Below are 18,524 nucleotides of genomic sequence, written 5' to 3'. Positions count from 1 at the left end.
ACACCCGCCCCGAGACACCCGCCCCGAGACACCCGCACTGAGACACCCGCACCGAGACACCCGCACTGAGACACCCGCACCGAGACACCCGCTCCGAGACACCCGCCCCGAGACACCCGCACTGAGACACCCGCCCCGAGACACCCGCCCCAAGACACCCGCACCGAGACACCCGCACTGAGACACCCGCCCCGAGACACCCGCCGTGGTAGCGTGGAAATGTCCGTGTTGTCTAAAATTGAGAATCAGCTCAATAATCTCATCTCGATCATGCATTCCGTTGTGGCGCTCACACACAGCACGCTGTGAGCAGGTTATGCTTCGGGGAGCTGCAGTTTGCTGCCAGCTTTTCTAGTACATTGGAGAAGCACAAAGGGACAAACCTCACAGGCAGGAACCGATAGAACACGGAGCGCTGGAGACGAAGAAATTCTGCAAATACTCTATTGAGAAAGATCCTTTTAATACTTTATTAAAAGCAAGGAAGTAATATATTTACATTAAACTTGAAACACCTGTCCTTAGTTATAATCGCCTGTTAAAGTCCTTCGCTGGTCCATATCCTAAAGCTCTGTGGTTCTGTTAAATTCCTCCTCAAGTTGCTTACTGTCTGTTACAGCTGCTGGTGTAATATACAGGAGAATGGCCATCCAGGGATCAAACCGGTGGGAGTTCTCTCAGGGTTTCGTTAGTTGAGCTAAGATCACGTGCGAGGCTGCGGGAGCTGCTCGGCGCGGCCGCTGTCCCTGTCGCCGCGCAGGCAGGAGCGAAGGCTGCAGCGCGGCGTGCAGGAAGCAGGGGATGCTCGTCACCTCGGAACCGGCTGCAGCTCTCCCTCGCTCATCAGGTTGTGTAACACCGCAGCGCATCAGCCACTCACCAGCTACACGCCCTCCGGCTCTGAAAGAAACACCGACGGGTCGGGATTCCCCTTTGTCTGCAATCCATGGGCAGCCTTAATCTGCTGTTTTGCATACGTGGTCCTGGAGTATAAAATGCGTTTGCCTCCCGGGAGGGATGCAGAGCGGAGGGCGACGAGGACGCGCGGCAGAGCCGCCCGCAGCAGCACCCGAGGAGTAAAGCACAGGGGTCCAGGCTGTCCTGCTGCTCCAAAAACTCATCACCCTCTCTGCTGCCCTAAAGGCTTGTGCGTTTACCAGGTAATATTGGAAATGCTATTTAAAGAACCCTGATGTGGAGAACATGGAAAGCAAGCAAGTTCTTACTCTGAATGCCAGTGAATGGAAAATGTCCCTCTCCCCTTTTTAATTTTCTTTTTTTATTTGTTACTTTTTTACTCTTATTTTTATTATTATTTTTATTTTTCCTTTTATTATTTCTTCCTTTTTCTTTTTGTGTATTTTTTCTTCCCCCCCCCCCCCTCTATTTCTCTTCCTTTCTCTCTATTCTTTCCGTCTCTCTTTCCCTCGTGTTTTATACAGGCACACTGCAGCATTTTTTATTGAGGGTGGTAATTTAGATTTGTTCCTATTTGTAACTGTAGGGAATGCTTCTTACACGCTGTTTCTTTCCCATGGAGTAACTGGGGAGTTCTAACAGCTCGTGGTTCCTGCGCCGGCGGGGGGGTGGATTCCCTGCGTGGTTCTCCAGCCGGCAGCATCCTGGGAGCCCAGCAGTGTACACTGTACCTTCACTGAAAAGCAATATAAACCCCAAATAATGCATCACTTACATCAGGAATGTGTGGCAACGCAGATTTTCTTTACTTTCTTGGAAACCTCAAATGTTAGCAGACAATGTATGTTAAAATGAATAGGATCAAACTGTCCATTCTTACACAAATGCTATATGTTACATCCCAGCATGTGCTATATATATATATGTCTTAGAAAATACAGAATTCAGAATGTCAGAACTGCATTTGTTTCTGGCAGGTGAATACATGGCAAGCTGTTTGGGTGAGTTTACAGCCCGATATCTTTTTTCGTTACTGTGGATGTTTTTCACCCTTTTTCCGTGCCGACGTGTAGCGATGGGAACTGACGGAGCACTTATGACTCTTCACAGACTTCTGAAGAACACAGAACTTAAAAACCACGTAAACCAAACCCGGTGTCAGGGCATGTGTTTCATAGAAGTAAAGCATGCGTGTGGTTTTCTTAGACACTGATATTGCTGGTTTAGGTGCCTGGGGGACATGTGAAATTCTCTTGCCGCTGTTTTAGACTAAGGCACGGCTGTGCCACTGCACTGACAGAGCTGTCATTTTTAGTACCACTGCTCTAACAGTCAAGCGATGTTCGTTTTTAAACACAGGAAATTAATTAGATCAGATCAGTTAGTCTGGTGAGTTTCTGAGGAGTTTCAAGGGGAGTTACCTTCTCAGTTAAAACCTGACCGTGTTGTTCTGTCTTCATCCTCAGAACTGTTCCCACCTCGCACACGAGATTTCAGCACTGAACTGAAGTCACACATAAAGCATTACAAAATGATGTGCCCATGGCAGTTCATCTTCAAACCTCGTGCTGCTAAGAACCGGTTCTCGGAAGAGCAGGATATCAACAATAACGTGGAGAAACACTGGACGAACCATGGGTAAGATCTTTGTCTTTCAACAGTTTCGGAGGGGGGTTGTTTGGAGTTTGTGCTCTGGATGCCTCTTGGGTGTTTTTGAACAGCTTCTGAAACCTGATATCCAAACTAAAACGTACGAGTTCAGAAAGTAAGACAAAGCAGAAAACAAAAGAAATTAATATAGAAGTATGTTATTTGCTTAATGGGCTCTAGACTGGGCCAGGCTGAGATTTCCACACATTGCCCTGAAGATTTCAACTTTTGTTTAATTCCTCTGAGTACGTTCTGGCCAGATCATATTTGTACAGTCGTCCTTTGTTTGGCATCCAGGAACAACACTCAACCTTTACCTCTCCAGGCCATACCTGTTGTTTCCTTCCCTCATATTGACGTGGAGAGGGTGATTGTAGCTGTGCGATTGACTCCCAGTCCACCCCAGCCCTCCCACTGGTGTGAATGGCTGTTGACGCAGCACGTCTTTCAGAGACGGCTCTGAGCATCTCCCTACTGATGCTGGAGGTAAAATGAACAAAAACTAACTGTGTTGCCTTACACCGAATTGTCTTTCTCTCTTTTAAAGCTTAGAAAATGATGATACCAACTTGTGTGATGTGAGCAAGAAGCAGACAGCGATGCCGCCCGCGCCCAGCTCAGCGGAGGCCGGTGACGGCAGAGAGGTGCGTTGCTGCAGTTGTTCATCACTATAACCGTTCACACGGGCCGTGCTTGCTGCTCACAGCTTGGCCAAGTGCTCGTGTGCGGACTAACAGGGTATAGGACTTCTGCACCACCTCTGTGTGAAGCACCTTTTCTGAACAACAAGAGGCTTTGGTAAGACTTAAGGAAAAGAGGCGTGGGATTGGCGTGCCTGATTCCTTCATTCCTCTTTGAAAACCCAGCCTCTGGTAGCAAACATGGCCTTTCCCTAAAACTGTCTGGTTCACGGCTTTCCTGAGACTCTGCTGCACCAGGAGACCTTATTGCAGCTAAAAAGGTGTCTGCAGTGCTGGATATTGTTTGGTCATTGCAAAAATACCTTTTTTTCCCATTTGATATCAAACTGTGCATTAACTCCATACTTTTGTACTCAAAGGAATAAGCACACATCAGATAAGACCACATTTATACCTAGTTTCTTGAATTTAATTTGTAGCATTTTAAGGGTCAAATAAAATTAAAACTGAAGCTTTAAGATATTTAATAGGTTTCACGACAGTATTTTTATCTTTTATCCGTCCAGAACCCACCCCCAAATGGTATCAAAACTTCAAACCAAATTTCAAGATGTCCAAGACATGTGAAAGTAAGAAACTTGGAAAATGGATCCAGCTTTCTCGATACACTGCACCTGACAGCAAAGGAGGTAACCACGGAGACCTGGACAGTGGTTTGTCACACCTGTGGGAAGATGCAGAGCGCAACTTTGGGTTTGACATGTTATTGTTTTCCAGGTTATCAACTGCCGGACCAAAGCCTGCCAGGGGGCACTCATGACCCCCAAGGGCCTGGTGAAAGGTTCCAGAGATGGGCCGGTTCCACCCCAGGAGCTTTTGCCTCAGGCGATAGACTTTGTCAAGCAGTACTACAGCTCATTTAAAGAGTAAGAGACTTCACCTTCCGTTTGGGTATAAACGTCCTCTACCTGCCTGTCTGGGAGACGACAGGAGTGTTTAGTTTCCTCATAGCTATTGGTAACTATCCCAATACATAACAGGCATTCAGAAAATAGGTGAGGACTATTAGAAAAGGTAAATAAAATTATTACTGCACTTCACGTGCTCTATTCACCAATCCCAGGTCTTGGCAATACAGAAGTGTAAAGTGCATTCCTCAGCCTCGTCCCTTCCGGGTGTGTTGGTTCCAGTATGTTCACAGCAAGCAGCTTGGTCAGGACACTCTTACAGAAAGTGACCTCCTGTTTCCTTACCAGCGGGTGTTAATGGGATTTGCTCCTGCTCAGCTCAGCCTCAGATGTGAATAACATGGACAATGCTTTTTGTTTGTGCTGTTCCAAGTATCTTTGTGTTCTTCTGTTCTCTGTTTTGACTCTCAAGGCTTTAGCCAAAGACTGGAAGGCCGGGCTCTTGCTTCTCAACCTTGCTCTGTCCTGTCAACATAAGCTTGCTGAGCATGCTGAGCGGGGTGCTCTAGCTGCAGAAATGAGGTTTGTGTTTCCAAAGATGGATGTGGTGCAGAGACATCTTGGTGCAAGAAAAGCTGGAACATCTGGCTGAGGTCCAAGAGTTTGCAGGGACAGTTTTCACATGACAAGCTTTCAAGTGACAATTCGATGTTTGCTCAACCATTATGAACCATCATCAGGCTTTCAAAGGGACTCAGTCACATAATGGCTACTTCTTCAGACACTTTGAACTCTTCTACAAAGCTTCTTTCCATCTGAGTCTTTCTGAGAGCCTGTCTCACACCAGGCTGTACTCGCTCCCATGTGCACAGCTCTGTGTTTCTGCTCGTGGCTATTTGATCACGTTGATTTACACTATCTTACGTGCCTGCCCTTGATCTTTCATCTTGTTGAAAATGTGGAAACCCTCAGACAGTGCAGGCTGTTTTCATTCTGTCTGTAAGCCAACAAAACAATTTTTGTCTGTGCTGTGATAAATATTTCCTAATGTTTTGACTTCATTCTCTGTTATCAAAGTAAAGAATTTTAGAGTTGGTTTCTCTGACAAAGGAACTGCTCAGCACTTCCTTTCAGGAACCAAAATCCTCCTTACTTTGCTCAGAAGAGCCGTGTGTCTGAAAATAATAGAACTTTGAGAGGCCAGTGACTATGATCCCGCTTTTGGGCCAGAGCTAGCCTGTTCTCTGCTTTTCGTTTGCTTGCAATTTGGCATTCTTTTCCAAACTAATCTAGAAAATCCAAATTGAAACTGAAAACTTACACAGGAAAGCTTGTGATCAATCCGTGCATGTGCTGGGTGGTGAAAGGATGGTGTCACTACATAACTTCCTAGTAGATTAGTTTCTTCATTAGACCAGTAAGCTCTGTCATTCCTAAATTGTGACGCCAGGAAGGGTTCTGGGCAGTCCCCAGCAGAGTGTGATGTATGGGGCTCATCACTTTACCGGGAACGCCCAGGGCTCTCTGCTGGAGCTCGGAGCCCAGGCTGCTGCAGTAGGTGATGGCTGAGCGCTGGGGACAGAACGTGGAGGTGGGCAGCAGGTGGTGGCTGAGCGCTGGGGACAGAACGTGGAGGTGGGCAGCAGGTGACGGCTGAGCGCTGGGGACAGACCGTGGGGCAGCAGGTGACGGTGACCTCCTCCCAGCTGAAGCACGGTGAAATTGCTGACTTCGTGATTTCACAGAGTGCTTTAGGTTGACTTGTTTCAAATTCAGAGAGTATGGATTTATAACAGGGATGGGTTTATCAGTATTTCTCGGGACTTGCCATGACTCAGCCAACAGAGGCACTAATCCCCTCCCTGGAAATCTCCCTGCATGCTGGCAGATCAAATCGCAGTGTGCATAGAACTCTGCTTGTGCAAGAGGATGCTGAAAAGATTCACAGCTTCAGCAATGCCTGTGCTCTTCTTGACCCAGAACACAAGGGGAATGTCTGCAACTTAAATCAGTTCCAAGTACTGAAATGCTCATTGTTCCTTTTCATGGCTGTTTCCTGTTCAAAAGGCCAAAAATAGAAGAACACCTGGCCCGACTGGAAACAGTGACCAAGGAGATCGAAACAACAGGAACCTACCAGCTGACCGAGGACGAGCTGGTCTTCGCTGCCAAGCAGGCCTGGCGGAACGCGCCCAGGTGCATCGGGAGGATCCAGTGGGCCAACCTGCAGGTAACCTCCCACTCTCCATGTTATGGGCCAAATACTCATCTGCTCTAAATCAGAACAACATCCTTTACTTTGGTAAAATATGCCCGTTGCTTCAACCAAGGACTATTGCCTCCTGCACATAGCAGAAGATCATCAGTTTTTTGTAGTTCCTCGCTTCATAGTTGGATTAAAACACGTGTAGGAGTGCTAGCATAGGAACCAGGTGCATGTCTTGGTCCTTGGAGGATTGTTATGTGTGCAAATGACACATGTAAGAACAATTAGAATGAACCTTTCCCAGTGGAGCTACAATTAAATTGAGAAATACTGATTTTTCACTTCACTTTTTTCCTTCGTCTTCCCTCATCTGCATAAGGAAAATAATGATCTTACATTGCTGTTTCAAAATCGGCGTTTTTCTTTGCATGTCTTTTGGAAACACGTAGGTATTTGATGCACGTGATTGTAAGACAGCAAAGGAAATGTTCGAGCATCTCTGTCGTCACATTCAGTATGCCACAAACAATGGAAACATAAGGTAGGCCTCTTTTATTTCATTTGAATTTTAAACAACAAAAATCACATCCAGATCTGGATTCAAAACTCTACCTAAGACCTAAAATAGTCCAAATATTTTGACAACTTATCTCTGCTCTTAATTCTCCTGGTACTAACTTTGATGGCTGATGTGGCAAAACCTTTCATTATTCTTGGGGGAAACAGACTATTTGAAGATTGAAGGAGGTGGGTGGAGAGGATGAATCATTATATTTCTACTGATGTTTATTTTAGAACTATAAACTAATTCCTGCTGGTCTAATAACTGGAGTGCGATTGATGCGCTGCTGTGGTGTGACGGGATTTGTCTCTCTGCAGGTCAGCCATCACTGTCTTCCCCCCGAGGACTGACGGGAAGCACGATTTCCGTGTTTGGAACAGCCAGCTGGTCCGATACGCTGGGTACCAAATGCCAGACGGGTCTGTTGTAGGAGACCCGGCCAGCGTGGAGTTCACACAGGTACAGCCCCCAGAACAGAGTCGGAGCTGCTTTCCGTCTGTCTCGCTCTGTTCTGTTTCTGCGGAGCGGAAGGGAAGTGTGGCGGTAAGGAGTGAACGGGATGTGCCGCCTGCAGGTTCTGGGTGCAGGCTGAAGCAACAATTTCTTACAATCCTGCTATAAAATATTCCCTTCCATCTCAGAACAGGGTGAGCTAATGCTCCCCTTAAGTCAGGGACACAATCAGCCCTTGAACAACGTGTCTTGGCATTGTTCGAATGGGAGAGCTGGTGTTCATCACTGAGAATTTACCTCAGCAGGTTTGAGAGGGTGAACATTCTTTGTCTTCAAATCAAGGGGGAAAAAGTCCTAAAACATCCCCTGAAACCTGCTTTCCTTCCAGTTGTGCATTGAGCTTGGGTGGAAGCCGAAGTACGGCCGCTTTGATGTAGTTCCACTTGTTCTTCAAGCAAATGGCCAGGACCCAGAAATATTTGACATCCCTCCAGAAATTGTCCTTGAAGTGCCAATGGAACATCCAAAGTAAGCGCACAAGACTGGGATAATTGCATTGCTGCCCCTGCCTCCCCTTGGCAGTGGTTCGCCGCGCCTGTGGCAGTCGTTTCATGAGCTCTTTGTTAAGATAAAATTATGGTAAATTGTCCTGAAAGATAAAACGGTAGTTAGAACAATGAAATGAGATTTAAATTAAGGAAGCCAAAAGCGTTTTTCTTGGAAATACTTTTTCCCAATCTGCATTTCAATTATATTCAGAATTTTAAAAATCCTCCTTTCTTATGCCAGTGTAACACGTGTAAGATGTGGCTGCACTCGTAACAAAGCCTTTATTGCCTTCTGTCTGTTTTTTTTCTTTGCGTTTGCGCTGGGACGGGCCCGAGGATCGCAGAGCTCTCTGACACTGCTCTGCCATTCCCAGTTACTGCATTGTAAACAACAACTGCTACGAGCCTTTGCAGCCCGTGCTGCATGGGCCATTGCCCCAGACTTAATGCTCTTTATCTTCCTGGACTTTTCTGGTTATCACCTAAAGGAGGAAAGACACATAAAGTAATAAATCCAAACGCTTACTTGACAGGTATGAATGGTTTAAGGAGCTGGATCTGAAGTGGTACGCCCTGCCGGCTGTTGCCAACATGCTTCTTGAGGTGGGAGGCCTGGAATTCACGGCGTGTCCCTTCAACGGCTGGTACATGGGTACGGAGATAGGAGTGCGCGACTTCTGCGACGTGCAGCGGTACAACATCCTGCAGGTGACGGCTGCGGCGGGCGCGGGGCTGGGGGGCGGCCCTGGCGGCGGCGGCGGCCGGAGAGAGCGCTGGGCTGGACGTGCTGTTTGTGTCACACAGACACTTCAGCGCCAATCTGACACAGTATCCTTGAATTCCTGCCACGATTATGACTGCCAGACTGTATGGCTGTTTTTACAGTGTTCTGACAGTCCCTGTTCCGAATACCTGCACAGAATGGGAAACTGCCACTGTAAACCAACCAACCAAACAAAAACTGTGCAAAGGGAATTCTCCTGCGATTTTACCCTGAATCCTGCTGATTCAGGACTTTTGCTCTGCCGGTACCTTTGAGGTGTATTCTGGTCGGTGCCAGCCTGCTGTTGACAGGGCAGTGGAGCCCTGGGGGTTGGCTGCAGCTCTTGGTCACCTCACCAGTACGAATTAATAAGGATGACTTATAACCAGATACAGCCACTTTTTAAACCATTTAGTCCAAGAGAGAACTACTCCCCGCTTTACCAAATGAGAATAGCCTCAAGAACCAGAACTCCCTAACTCGAGTTTACCTCTAATCCCAAGTGTTTCTGCTGCCATCACTTTCCCCAGCACCAGATTGACTCTTCCACCTTCCACAGTATTTTTGCTGCATATTAAGGTGATGAGATGGAAAAATCATGAAGTCTACATTCCACATAGTAAGCTTGCTTTTCCCTTTTCTCTGTTTCATGTGTAGGAGGTAGGAAGAAGAATGGGTCTGGAAACAAACAAACTTTCATCCTTATGGAAAGACCGAGCTGTTGTAGAGATAAATGTGGCTGTGCTTTACAGCTTCCAAGTAAGTAGAGTGTGGTACCCAGAGAGACACTGAATATTGTCTGTCCCTTTTCCTTTCACTTCTAACAGCTTTATACAAGCACGGTGCCAGTGGACCAGTGCCCAGCGCAGATTATCACTGGGATTCCAGTGGGGTTATTCAAGTCCACCTTGATCTGTATCTATCGTGCCAATAGTAATTATTTCCCAGCAGTATATAAAGTCCTTGAAATATTAACTGAAGCAAAAGGATTACTTTACATCAGGAAGAGGAACAGGATGGTCTTTTTAATGTATGTCTCTCTTTTTGCAATTATTCTAGAAACAGAACGTGACTATCATGGATCACCACTCGGCTGCCGAGTCCTTCATGAAGTACATGCAGAGCGAGTACCGAGCGCGGGGCGGCTGCCCGGCCGACTGGGTGTGGATCGTGCCTCCCATGTCAGGGAGCATCACTCCCGTGTTCCACCAGGAGATGCTCAACTATGTCCTCACTCCCTTCTATTACTACCAGGTACACATGATCCAAAAAAATGTGGTTCTAGTAGATGACTTCTTCAGTGCCGGTGATAACGTGGGCCCTGAGGAAGTCTGAGTGAACAGCCCTGGCCAGTGAAGGGTCCCCGGGCAGACTCAGGGGGGCAGGCGCTGTCCGTGCTCCTGCGGAGGGCTCTGTGTGCTGCCGAGTTCTCCAGCTGCACGGAAAATGCCATTTAATGCTACAGAGACTGCTCCTGTGTTTGTACACAGTGGATTGTGTTACAGACTCTGTTTAATCTGGCTCTTTCAAAGATGTGCAAATTGTGTATTTAGTATTTTATGTTTCTTACCTGGAGCTTAACTTTTGTTCTGTTTTTTCAAAAGGTGGACGCATGGAAAACACATATCTGGCATGACGAGACCCGTCGGCCAAAGAAAAAGGAAATAAAGTTTAGCATCTTGGCAAAGTAAGTTGTTCAAATAAGAGTCTTCATGCTTTTGTCCAACTATTCTGTTCTTGCGATGTTTCGGTTCCACTTTTTTCTTGAAAAATTATTGCAGTAAGGACCACTTGAATTGTTTTAATTCTGTCTACAGGTAAGTAATATTCCTATCTAAGGTTCTTATTCAGGGTTATCCATAGCATATTGCTTCTGAACAATCTTCCAAGGGAAAACCGTGCTGAAGATCAGTTTTTCTCAGCTTGTTTGTGAATCAGTCTGAATGACTGTGTAGCTATATTAAAAATATTGTGTTTATTTTTTCCCCAGGGCCGTCCTCTTCGCATCTTCACTCATGCGACGAACAATGGCAACCAGGCCCAAGGCAACTGTGCTCTATGCAACAGAGACCGGGAAGTCAGAAACACTGGCCCACAACCTGTGTAGCCTGTTCAACCGCGCCTTCAGCACCAAGGTAGGGACGGGTAAATCCCCCCCGAACGGGCAGCAGGCGTCTGGCGACACAGCCAGCACTGCTGCTGCTTCTCATGTCTGCTAGCAAATTCTCATGAACTTTATACCTTCCAGATTCTGTGCATGGATGAGTACAACATCAGTGACCTGGAAGAAGAAACTCTTCTCTTAGTGGTTACGAGCACCTTTGGAAATGGAGATTCTCCAAATAACGGCAAGGTAATACTCACCTCAAATGAGGCTCAGCTCAAAGACTGAGACCAAAGACAAGCCTTTCATTTGTCCCATGTACTTGAGTAAGACACGGCGCAGGGTCTCACTCTTGTCTTAAATCAGAGTATTCTTCTAACCTTAAGTATTTTATGAATTTTTATACAGACCTTGAAGAACTCCTTGCTCAATCTGAAAGTGCTGAGGAAAAAAATTAGGTAAAAGTACTTTATTGTTTGGTTTGCATGTGATTGAGTCCATTTGCATTTCATTTAGCATAACATGGTCATCTTCTTTTTATGTCCTTCTGCAGATATGCCGTGTTTGGTTTGGGGTCCAGCATGTACCCGGAGTTCTGTGCCTTTGCTCATGACATTGACCAGAAGCTGGCGCAGCTGGGGGCTGCTCAGCTCACGGCCATCGGGGAAGGAGATGAGCTCAACGGGCAAGAGGAGGCCTTTCGCACGTGGGCAGTCGGTGCCTTCAAGGTTAGCTCATATTTTAGTTCAGTCATTTGTTTTATTTCAGTATTCACCAGCATCCCATAAAAATGGTGAAAATGAAGGAAAACAAACATGTGGATTTATATCCGAATTTTGACCTCCCCTCTTCTACTGCTTGCCTAAGGTGAAGAGGGAATTGGGCCCTTTTTCTGTTATTTTTTAATATTCACATAAAGTTCAGTAAAACCTTTTGGGAGCAGGTGCTGGGTGTGAACCAGGTTGGTAGCATCAGACACCAGAATTTTTTGAAGCACATCAGTTTTTTCAGTTACACAGCTATAGAGTGAAACCTTCCTGAACGCCTTGACCCCCCTGCCAGCAGTGAACTCCACAGAATCAATAAACAGTAGCTACCTGGGAACTTGGCATCTCCCATTAGGATTATGACAATGCTAAGAATATTATTTTTACCATGAGTAGCCTTATTTTTAATTCTTTCTAGACTGCCTGTGACATTTTTAACATCCGTGGGAGAGCCAGCATTCAGCTGCCTGCGCTGTACAGCCGTGCCGAGCGCTGGGACCCCGAGAGCTACAGGGTAGTGCCTGACCCTCAGACCATGGACCTGACTAAAGGTATTTACCTCCCGCTGTCCATTCGCTTCAGACGGGCGTGAACTGTAAAGGTTTCTAAAAGTGATATTGGTCCTGCTAGATGATAGAATTCATACAATACAGTGGTCAGAGAAGAAAAAGACATTGGTTTGCACTGCATAAATCATTATGAACTAATATAACTGGCGTTCTTTTAGACAAAAGCTGAGATGAGCTATTTTCAGTCTGGGAAGGCAGTGTATAGGACACATAACCGACTGAAAGCACATCGCATTCTAGGGCGAGCGTGGTCAGTTCTTTTCTGCATATTGTTTGAAGGCATTTAAAAAATGTAATCACAAAACTGCCGCGAGTCACGTCCTCTTTTCTCAACAGCGCTTGCAAACATTCACGGCAAGGATGTAATTCCCATGAAGCTGAAATTCAGACAGAATCTTCAAAGTTTAAAATCCAGGTACAATACCTCATTCTTTTAATATTGCAATACTACATTTCACTAAAAGCTTAAACATCTGACATGCCTGGTTATAAACATCTGCTCCGTACGGTTACTAAGAAATAGATATGAATTCTCTGCCATTGTTAGTAGAGTAAATCATTATCACAAGCCCATAAGAACACGCACACTCTTGGCTCTGGCTTAGAGAGGAGCTGACTTCCCAGAGGAGTCTCTAGGAGTGCAGGGAACTTTGTGATATGGCCCTTTGATACCTCCTCAGTGTGGAGGGTCAGCTGGATGGTCCCTCTCCCTTGCTCGCTGTGCAAATGTTTAACTTCTCTGGGGGAAAAATTGCCCCTTAGCAGGAAAAAAAAGGAGAAGGTGTAGTGCCAGAAGCTGCTGCCTTTGGTTGTACCGCAGAGCAGAGACCAGGCGGTACACACAGTACAAAAGGATGGTCAGTGCTAACGTCTGTCTTAGAAACAGCGTCGGGAAGGGCTCTTCAGTGCCCTTGGCAGGTGTGTCCCAGCCCTGCTCTAAATGCAGCTTTCTTACGGGAATTCCTCACGGCTGATGATGTGAGCTACCGAGTCTCGTTCGTGGGCTGATCACAGGCACATCCATTCTGCACTGGACAGATCAGGGAGCTCTTGGGCACCTTGTTTGCTTTGATACAAGAACTGCACATATCCGGACTATAATTTGTTCAAGTCTCCATGAAGCACTAAGCTGGTGTGGTAGCTTGGTGATGAACACAAGTACGCCCTTGCCAGCTGCCACTGCAGATTTATTCCTTGTCTGTGCAGTTCAAGGGAAATCCTGTTGACGTAACCAAGATCTGTCTGATCTCTGTTGTTCCCTCTCCAGTCGAGTGACCGTTCTAGTGAAGCTTTCCTGCGAGGCCGGTCGGGAAGTGCGCTACCTGCCCGGAGAGCACATCGGGATTTTCCCAGGCAACCAGCCACAATTAGTCAGTGGCCTCATTGCACATGTCAAGGATGCCCCTCCAGCTGATCAGACTGTCAGACTGGAAACCTGCACGGCTGGTAAGTTGGTTCTCTTTAGACAAAATAACAGAGGATGTCTGACAGATTTCTCTGAAAATTCCTGAAATTTTTTATAGATTGAATTTGGCTCTATTATCCTTTTTTAAGTTTCAGTAGGATTTTGTTGATGCTTTTAGTTATAATTCTCAATTCTGCTTCTGCATACTCTGGCAGACCAGTGTTCATGGAGTTGTCCTAGGTTGACACTGTTTGTGATTCAGCTGTTAAATTGGCCATTGACCACAATTAAATTAATCAACAGAGTTTGCTTATTGTTGCTACATATCAGAGTCCTAAAATAGACTTATACATGATGACCATGTTTTCCATCTTATTAGGAAAGATCTGCTAAGCCATAGGATTCTGACACACAGAAAGAAGATTTCCTCAAATGAAAGTCTTTTCATTTTAAAGCAGTGCTTTGTTATCAATGCTCTGCATCAGATCCTCCCCTTACAAAAAGTGAGAAGCCTCCCATGAACCTCTTTTGAGAAAGGCGCTGTGCTCCAGACCTGCGGCAGCCCAGTCCGAACTCGTGTTTTGAAGGACGCTGAGTTTTTCAAAGCTCTGCAGCTGTCAGATGCCACGGGAGTTGCCAAGTGTTCTTTTGTTTCCCTCATTTCCAGGTGGCTACTGGACAAGTGACAGAAAGATTCCGGCCTGCACGCTCTCCGAGGCTTTGACATACTTGCTCGATATCACCACTCCACCCTCCCAACAGCTGCTAAAAAACCTCTCCCAGCTGGTGACAGCGGAAGGCGACAGGCAGAGACTGCAAGTGTTGTGTCAGGCAGGTGTTCCGGCTACGTTTGTGTCAGAAGTGCTGGATACTGGACTTTACTGAGTAGCAGAAGCTTAAGAAATTTTTGTAGTGATGGCCCTTGATTTTTACCCCTCTGCTGCATGTTGTGCCGCTTGTGAGTGAGAGAAGGGGTGGGCTTGTGGCTCCGCCCGGGCGTGGGAGTCGAGAGGCGTCTCAGCTCTGCGGTCCCTGGGTGGCTCTGGGTGGCGGCTCTGCCCGCTGCTCTCGGCTGCCTCGGGGTGGCTTCTGCCCACACGAGATTAAAAACCTGAGTTTGCAGACGGAGGGTTGCAGGGGAGCGGCAGAAATTTGGTACCATGGGAGTACGAGGGATGTTGCTTTCGGTGACTCGCAGGGCTGGTGTTGGCTTCAGGAGGTATTGGGACCCGGGCCCGTGCAGTTTTGTGGGTGTCTCACAGCAAGGGGCTGGGGAACACGTTCTACTTCAGCTTCTGCATCCTCACTGAGAGCTGGTGTCTGAGACCATTACAGCAGGTGTGCTGTGCTTCTGGTTTCAAATGTTAAACAACTCCTTAGGAAACCCTGGTATTAGTCTAGGCAAAGTTTTGCGAATTCTCTGCTGAATTTCCTGCATAATTAATTGAATGTAAAGCAGGCATCTTATTTATACGTGACACTTCAAATATCCCTGCTCTCCTGAACTGATGGTAACATTGCGACGGTGGCCTTTGGCTTTTAGAGCACGGAAGAATACAATAAGTGGAAGTTTCACAACAGCCCGAACATCCTGGAGGTCCTGGAGGAGTTTCCCTCTGCCGAGGTCTCCACGGCCTTCCTGCTGGCGCAGCTGCCGCTCCTGAAGCCCAGGTACTACTCCGTCAGCTCCTCCTGCGACATGACGCCCGGAGAGATCCACCTGACCGTTGCGGTTGTACGCTACAGGACAAGGGGTAATGAATTGGTTTTCACTTCTCTCTTAATTCGATGATATTTAGGCTGCATTGTGGGTCAGAGAAAACCTGTGTCTGCCATACGGCACGAAGAATATCTGTGGTAGAATAGTTTGTGTGGTGATACATGCAGAATCGCGTACTGCAGTGCGGATGTTCATACTGTGTCAGGACTTGCTAAAGTCCTGCATCATCAGCAGCATATCCTTGTTTTATAGATCATTACTGGGTATGCACTTATTTTAAAACATAATTTTAAGTTTAAACTGTGTTTTTTAAGAAAATCTGAGAGCTTTTGAATACTGACAGAGGTGTTTTCCTTTGGTTAGATGGACAAGGGCCTTTGCACCACGGAGTCTGCAGCACGTGGCTGAATACAATAGCTCTCAATGACGTAGTTCCGTGCTTTATACGCAGGTGAGTGTATGAGAACACAAATAACGGTGGTTCGTAGTTCAGCCTCTTCAGAGTTTTTTCATTGTTTGCATATGATTTTCAAATGATTGGTGAGGGCAGGTTGGAATTTCTGAGTTTGGGAAGAAAGGGAACTCGGTGTCTTGCAGAGATGGGATCCTTTATCGTGTCTTATATTGAGTGAGATCATAACTCGTTAGAAAATTCTGAATGAATTCTATTCATGTGGCACCATCCCGGCTGTCGGGATGTAGAACAGCCCAAGCTAAGGAAACAAGAAGCAACTGTCACCAAGTTAAGCCCCATTAGTTTTCTCATTGGTAACTTAGGTTGTGCTGCTCAAAATCATTCAAGAAACTGACAGTGAGGTATCAGTCCTAGGCTAATGACCTAATTAACATATTTTGCATTTTAGTGCTAAAGAATTCCAGCTCCCAGAGGAGCCAAGCAAGCCGTGCATTCTGATCGGCCCAGGAACAGGAATCGCTCCCTTCAGGAGTTTCTGGCTGCAGCGTCTGTGTGACATGGAGAAGAAAGGTACTGGTGGCCATGGGCACCCGGGGAGGCCACGGCCTGCTCCTCCAAACCGAACCTGCGGCTGGAGGCACCAGAAACATTGGCCAAGCAAACCTGTAGGGACTGGTCAGCCCAAGACCGACTGAAGACAGCACTGAAACAGCTAATCCATCCCACTCGAGACCTTTTTCTGGTGGTCTTTGGGGTGTTTGGTCACTGGGAGGGAGCAGCCTGTGTGTCCTTGTCCATCCTGTACGGTCAGTGCCTGCCCAGGGCCCGCACAGGGGCTGCAGGATGGAGAGGAGATGCTTTGGCCTGCCCGTATCAGCCCCTTTGTGGAACCTGCTCCAGCAGGTGACTCCACAGAGTTCCCCGAGGACTTGGGCAGGTTGAGTCCTACTGCAAGACCCTCAGATCACCACACACGGACACACCAGCTGTCACACACGGACACACACACGCTCCTTCTCAGGGCTCTGCTGGGAAAGGGTAACTAGAAAACAGCTGTACAGACAGCTGGGTGACAACCAGTCCCTCTGTGGGAAGAGTCATTGGAGATCACAGGCCTGACCAGGAGAGACAAAAAGCTTCCCATTGTTGGTTTCAGGGATCAAAGGTGGTGACATGACGTTATTGTTCGGCTGCCGGCAGCCAGACATGGATCACATCTACAAAGAAGAAACGGAGGAAATGAAGAGGAAGGGAGTCCTGAAAGACATCTACACAGCTTACTCCAGACAGCCTGGCCAAGCTAAGGTAAGGCTGGCTCCTTTGTTCCTTAAGGGTTGGCTCCTTCCAGAATGCTCCCTCAAGTGAAGATTTCGGCTGTTTAACAATGTTCTTTTTTAGAAAAAACAGTAGCCCAAGTAGCATTTAAGAAAATTTGTCTAATGATCCTTTTTCTGTGTATAAGGTCTATGTCCAAGATATTCTTCAAAGCAAGCTGGAGACCGAAGTGTACAACCTCGTGCATAAGGAGGAAGGGCACCTGTATGTCTGTGGAGATGTGCGCATGGCCAGGGACGTTGCTCAGACTTTGAAAGGGATGTTGGCGAAGAAGCTGAACCTCAGCGAGCAGCAGGCAGAGGAGTATTTCTTCCAGCTAAAGGTACGCGGGCGCTCTTCCCGTCAGCGGCTGCTCCAGGACGGGTCACACGAGTCTTCAAGACCCTGTGGGCTGCCGTGAGCTTCTGCTCAGCAGAACGCATGAGAGAAAAGCTTTAAGTGATCAGCTTAGTCCACCCACCATGATTTAAGATGCATAGTTTCTGTTTGGTTGGGGTGCAAGAGAGACCTCACGTTCTTCTCTTACATCTGTCATTATCGCAGTGTCTCTCTTAGGGCTCTGGACAAGAGCTCTGCACCGTGTCTGGAACATCGATAGTTTGAGATTTCATGGTGCCAATGGAGGGGAGCGAGTTTAAGTGAGGGGCCCATCACTGCCAGCACCGTGCCCGCTGTGCCGGCTTCGGGGCCCTTTGTTCGCGGAGCTCGGCCGGCAGCGCGGGGCCCGCTCGGGTTCCCTGCGGACGGGGCGAGCGCCCGCCGGCCCAGCGCGCCGGAGCCTTCGGTTACCGAGCCGCCGCACGGGCAGAGCGAGCCGTTCCTGACTCACCTCTTGGGGCCGCCGGCCCAGCGCGCCGGAGCCTTCGGTTACCGAGCCGCCGCACGGGCAGAGCGAGCCGTTCCTGACTCACCTCTTGGGGCCGCCGGCCCAGCGCGCCGGAGCCTTCGGTTACCGAGCCGCCGCACGGGCAGAGCGAGCCGTTCCTGACTCACCTCTTGGGGCCGCCGGCACAGCGCGCCGGAGCCTTCGGTTACCGAGCCGCCGCACGGGCAGAGCGAGCCGTTCCTGACTCACCTCTTGGGGCTCCTTTTGTCTCTTGCAGAGCCAGAAGCGGTACCATGAAGACATATTTGGGGCTGTATTCCCAGCTGAAGTCAAAAGTGGTGTAAGAGCTTTGCAACCCGCCGGTCCAAGAACAAATCAACCTACGTTTTAGACAATGCTTGCACATTTGTTGTTATTTTCACAAAACAAGGGGTCAAATCCTCTTTCTTATACATGTGACGTCAGACACATGTATACGATTGTAGGATTTGACCTCTAAGCCTCAGCCTTAATTACAAAAAATATTAAATTTAACTTTTGCTGCTATTTATTCTGACATTTCTTTTAATAGATTATCTTAATAGTTAAGATGCAAATTATTTTAATACTGTTTCTACTAGTATAAATCTACTATTTTTTGTAAATACAAAGAAAATTTAGAGTTTTTTACCACGTAAGCTAGAACTGAATTATTTTTGAAATGTACTGTTTATCTTTGAATTTATTTATATCAG

The 18,524-nt window shown here is 47.2% G+C and overlaps 1 protein-coding gene across 1 annotated transcript; it reads left to right on the top strand.

The window, feature by feature from the left end:
* The first annotated feature begins 526 nt into the window (after positions 1–526).
* NOS2 (nitric oxide synthase 2) lies at positions 527–18,292 on the top strand. The gene is made up of 26 exons (XM_082068176.1): positions 527–2,556; positions 3,116–3,212; positions 3,776–3,898; positions 3,987–4,135; positions 6,185–6,347; positions 6,773–6,864; positions 7,203–7,344; positions 7,727–7,866; positions 8,420–8,594; positions 9,307–9,408; positions 9,709–9,903; positions 10,254–10,336; positions 10,640–10,784; positions 10,898–11,002; positions 11,162–11,211; positions 11,307–11,481; positions 11,939–12,071; positions 12,426–12,504; positions 13,357–13,535; positions 14,162–14,325; positions 15,038–15,248; positions 15,578–15,665; positions 16,078–16,199; positions 16,786–16,934; positions 17,092–17,286; positions 18,068–18,292. The coding sequence occupies exons 1-26, from the start codon at positions 2,450–2,452 to the stop codon at positions 18,179–18,181; spliced, it is 3,477 nt and encodes a 1,158-aa protein (XP_081924302.1). The 5' UTR covers positions 527–2,449; the 3' UTR covers positions 18,182–18,292.
* The last annotated feature ends 232 nt before the right edge of the window (positions 18,293–18,524 follow it).

The sequence above is a fragment of the Streptopelia decaocto genome (assembly GCF_964273445.1).
Source record: "Streptopelia decaocto genome assembly, chromosome: 18".
Classification (NCBI taxonomy): Eukaryota; Metazoa; Chordata; class Aves; order Columbiformes; family Columbidae; genus Streptopelia; species Streptopelia decaocto.
This window is presented reverse-complemented; position numbering and strand designations above follow the sequence as displayed.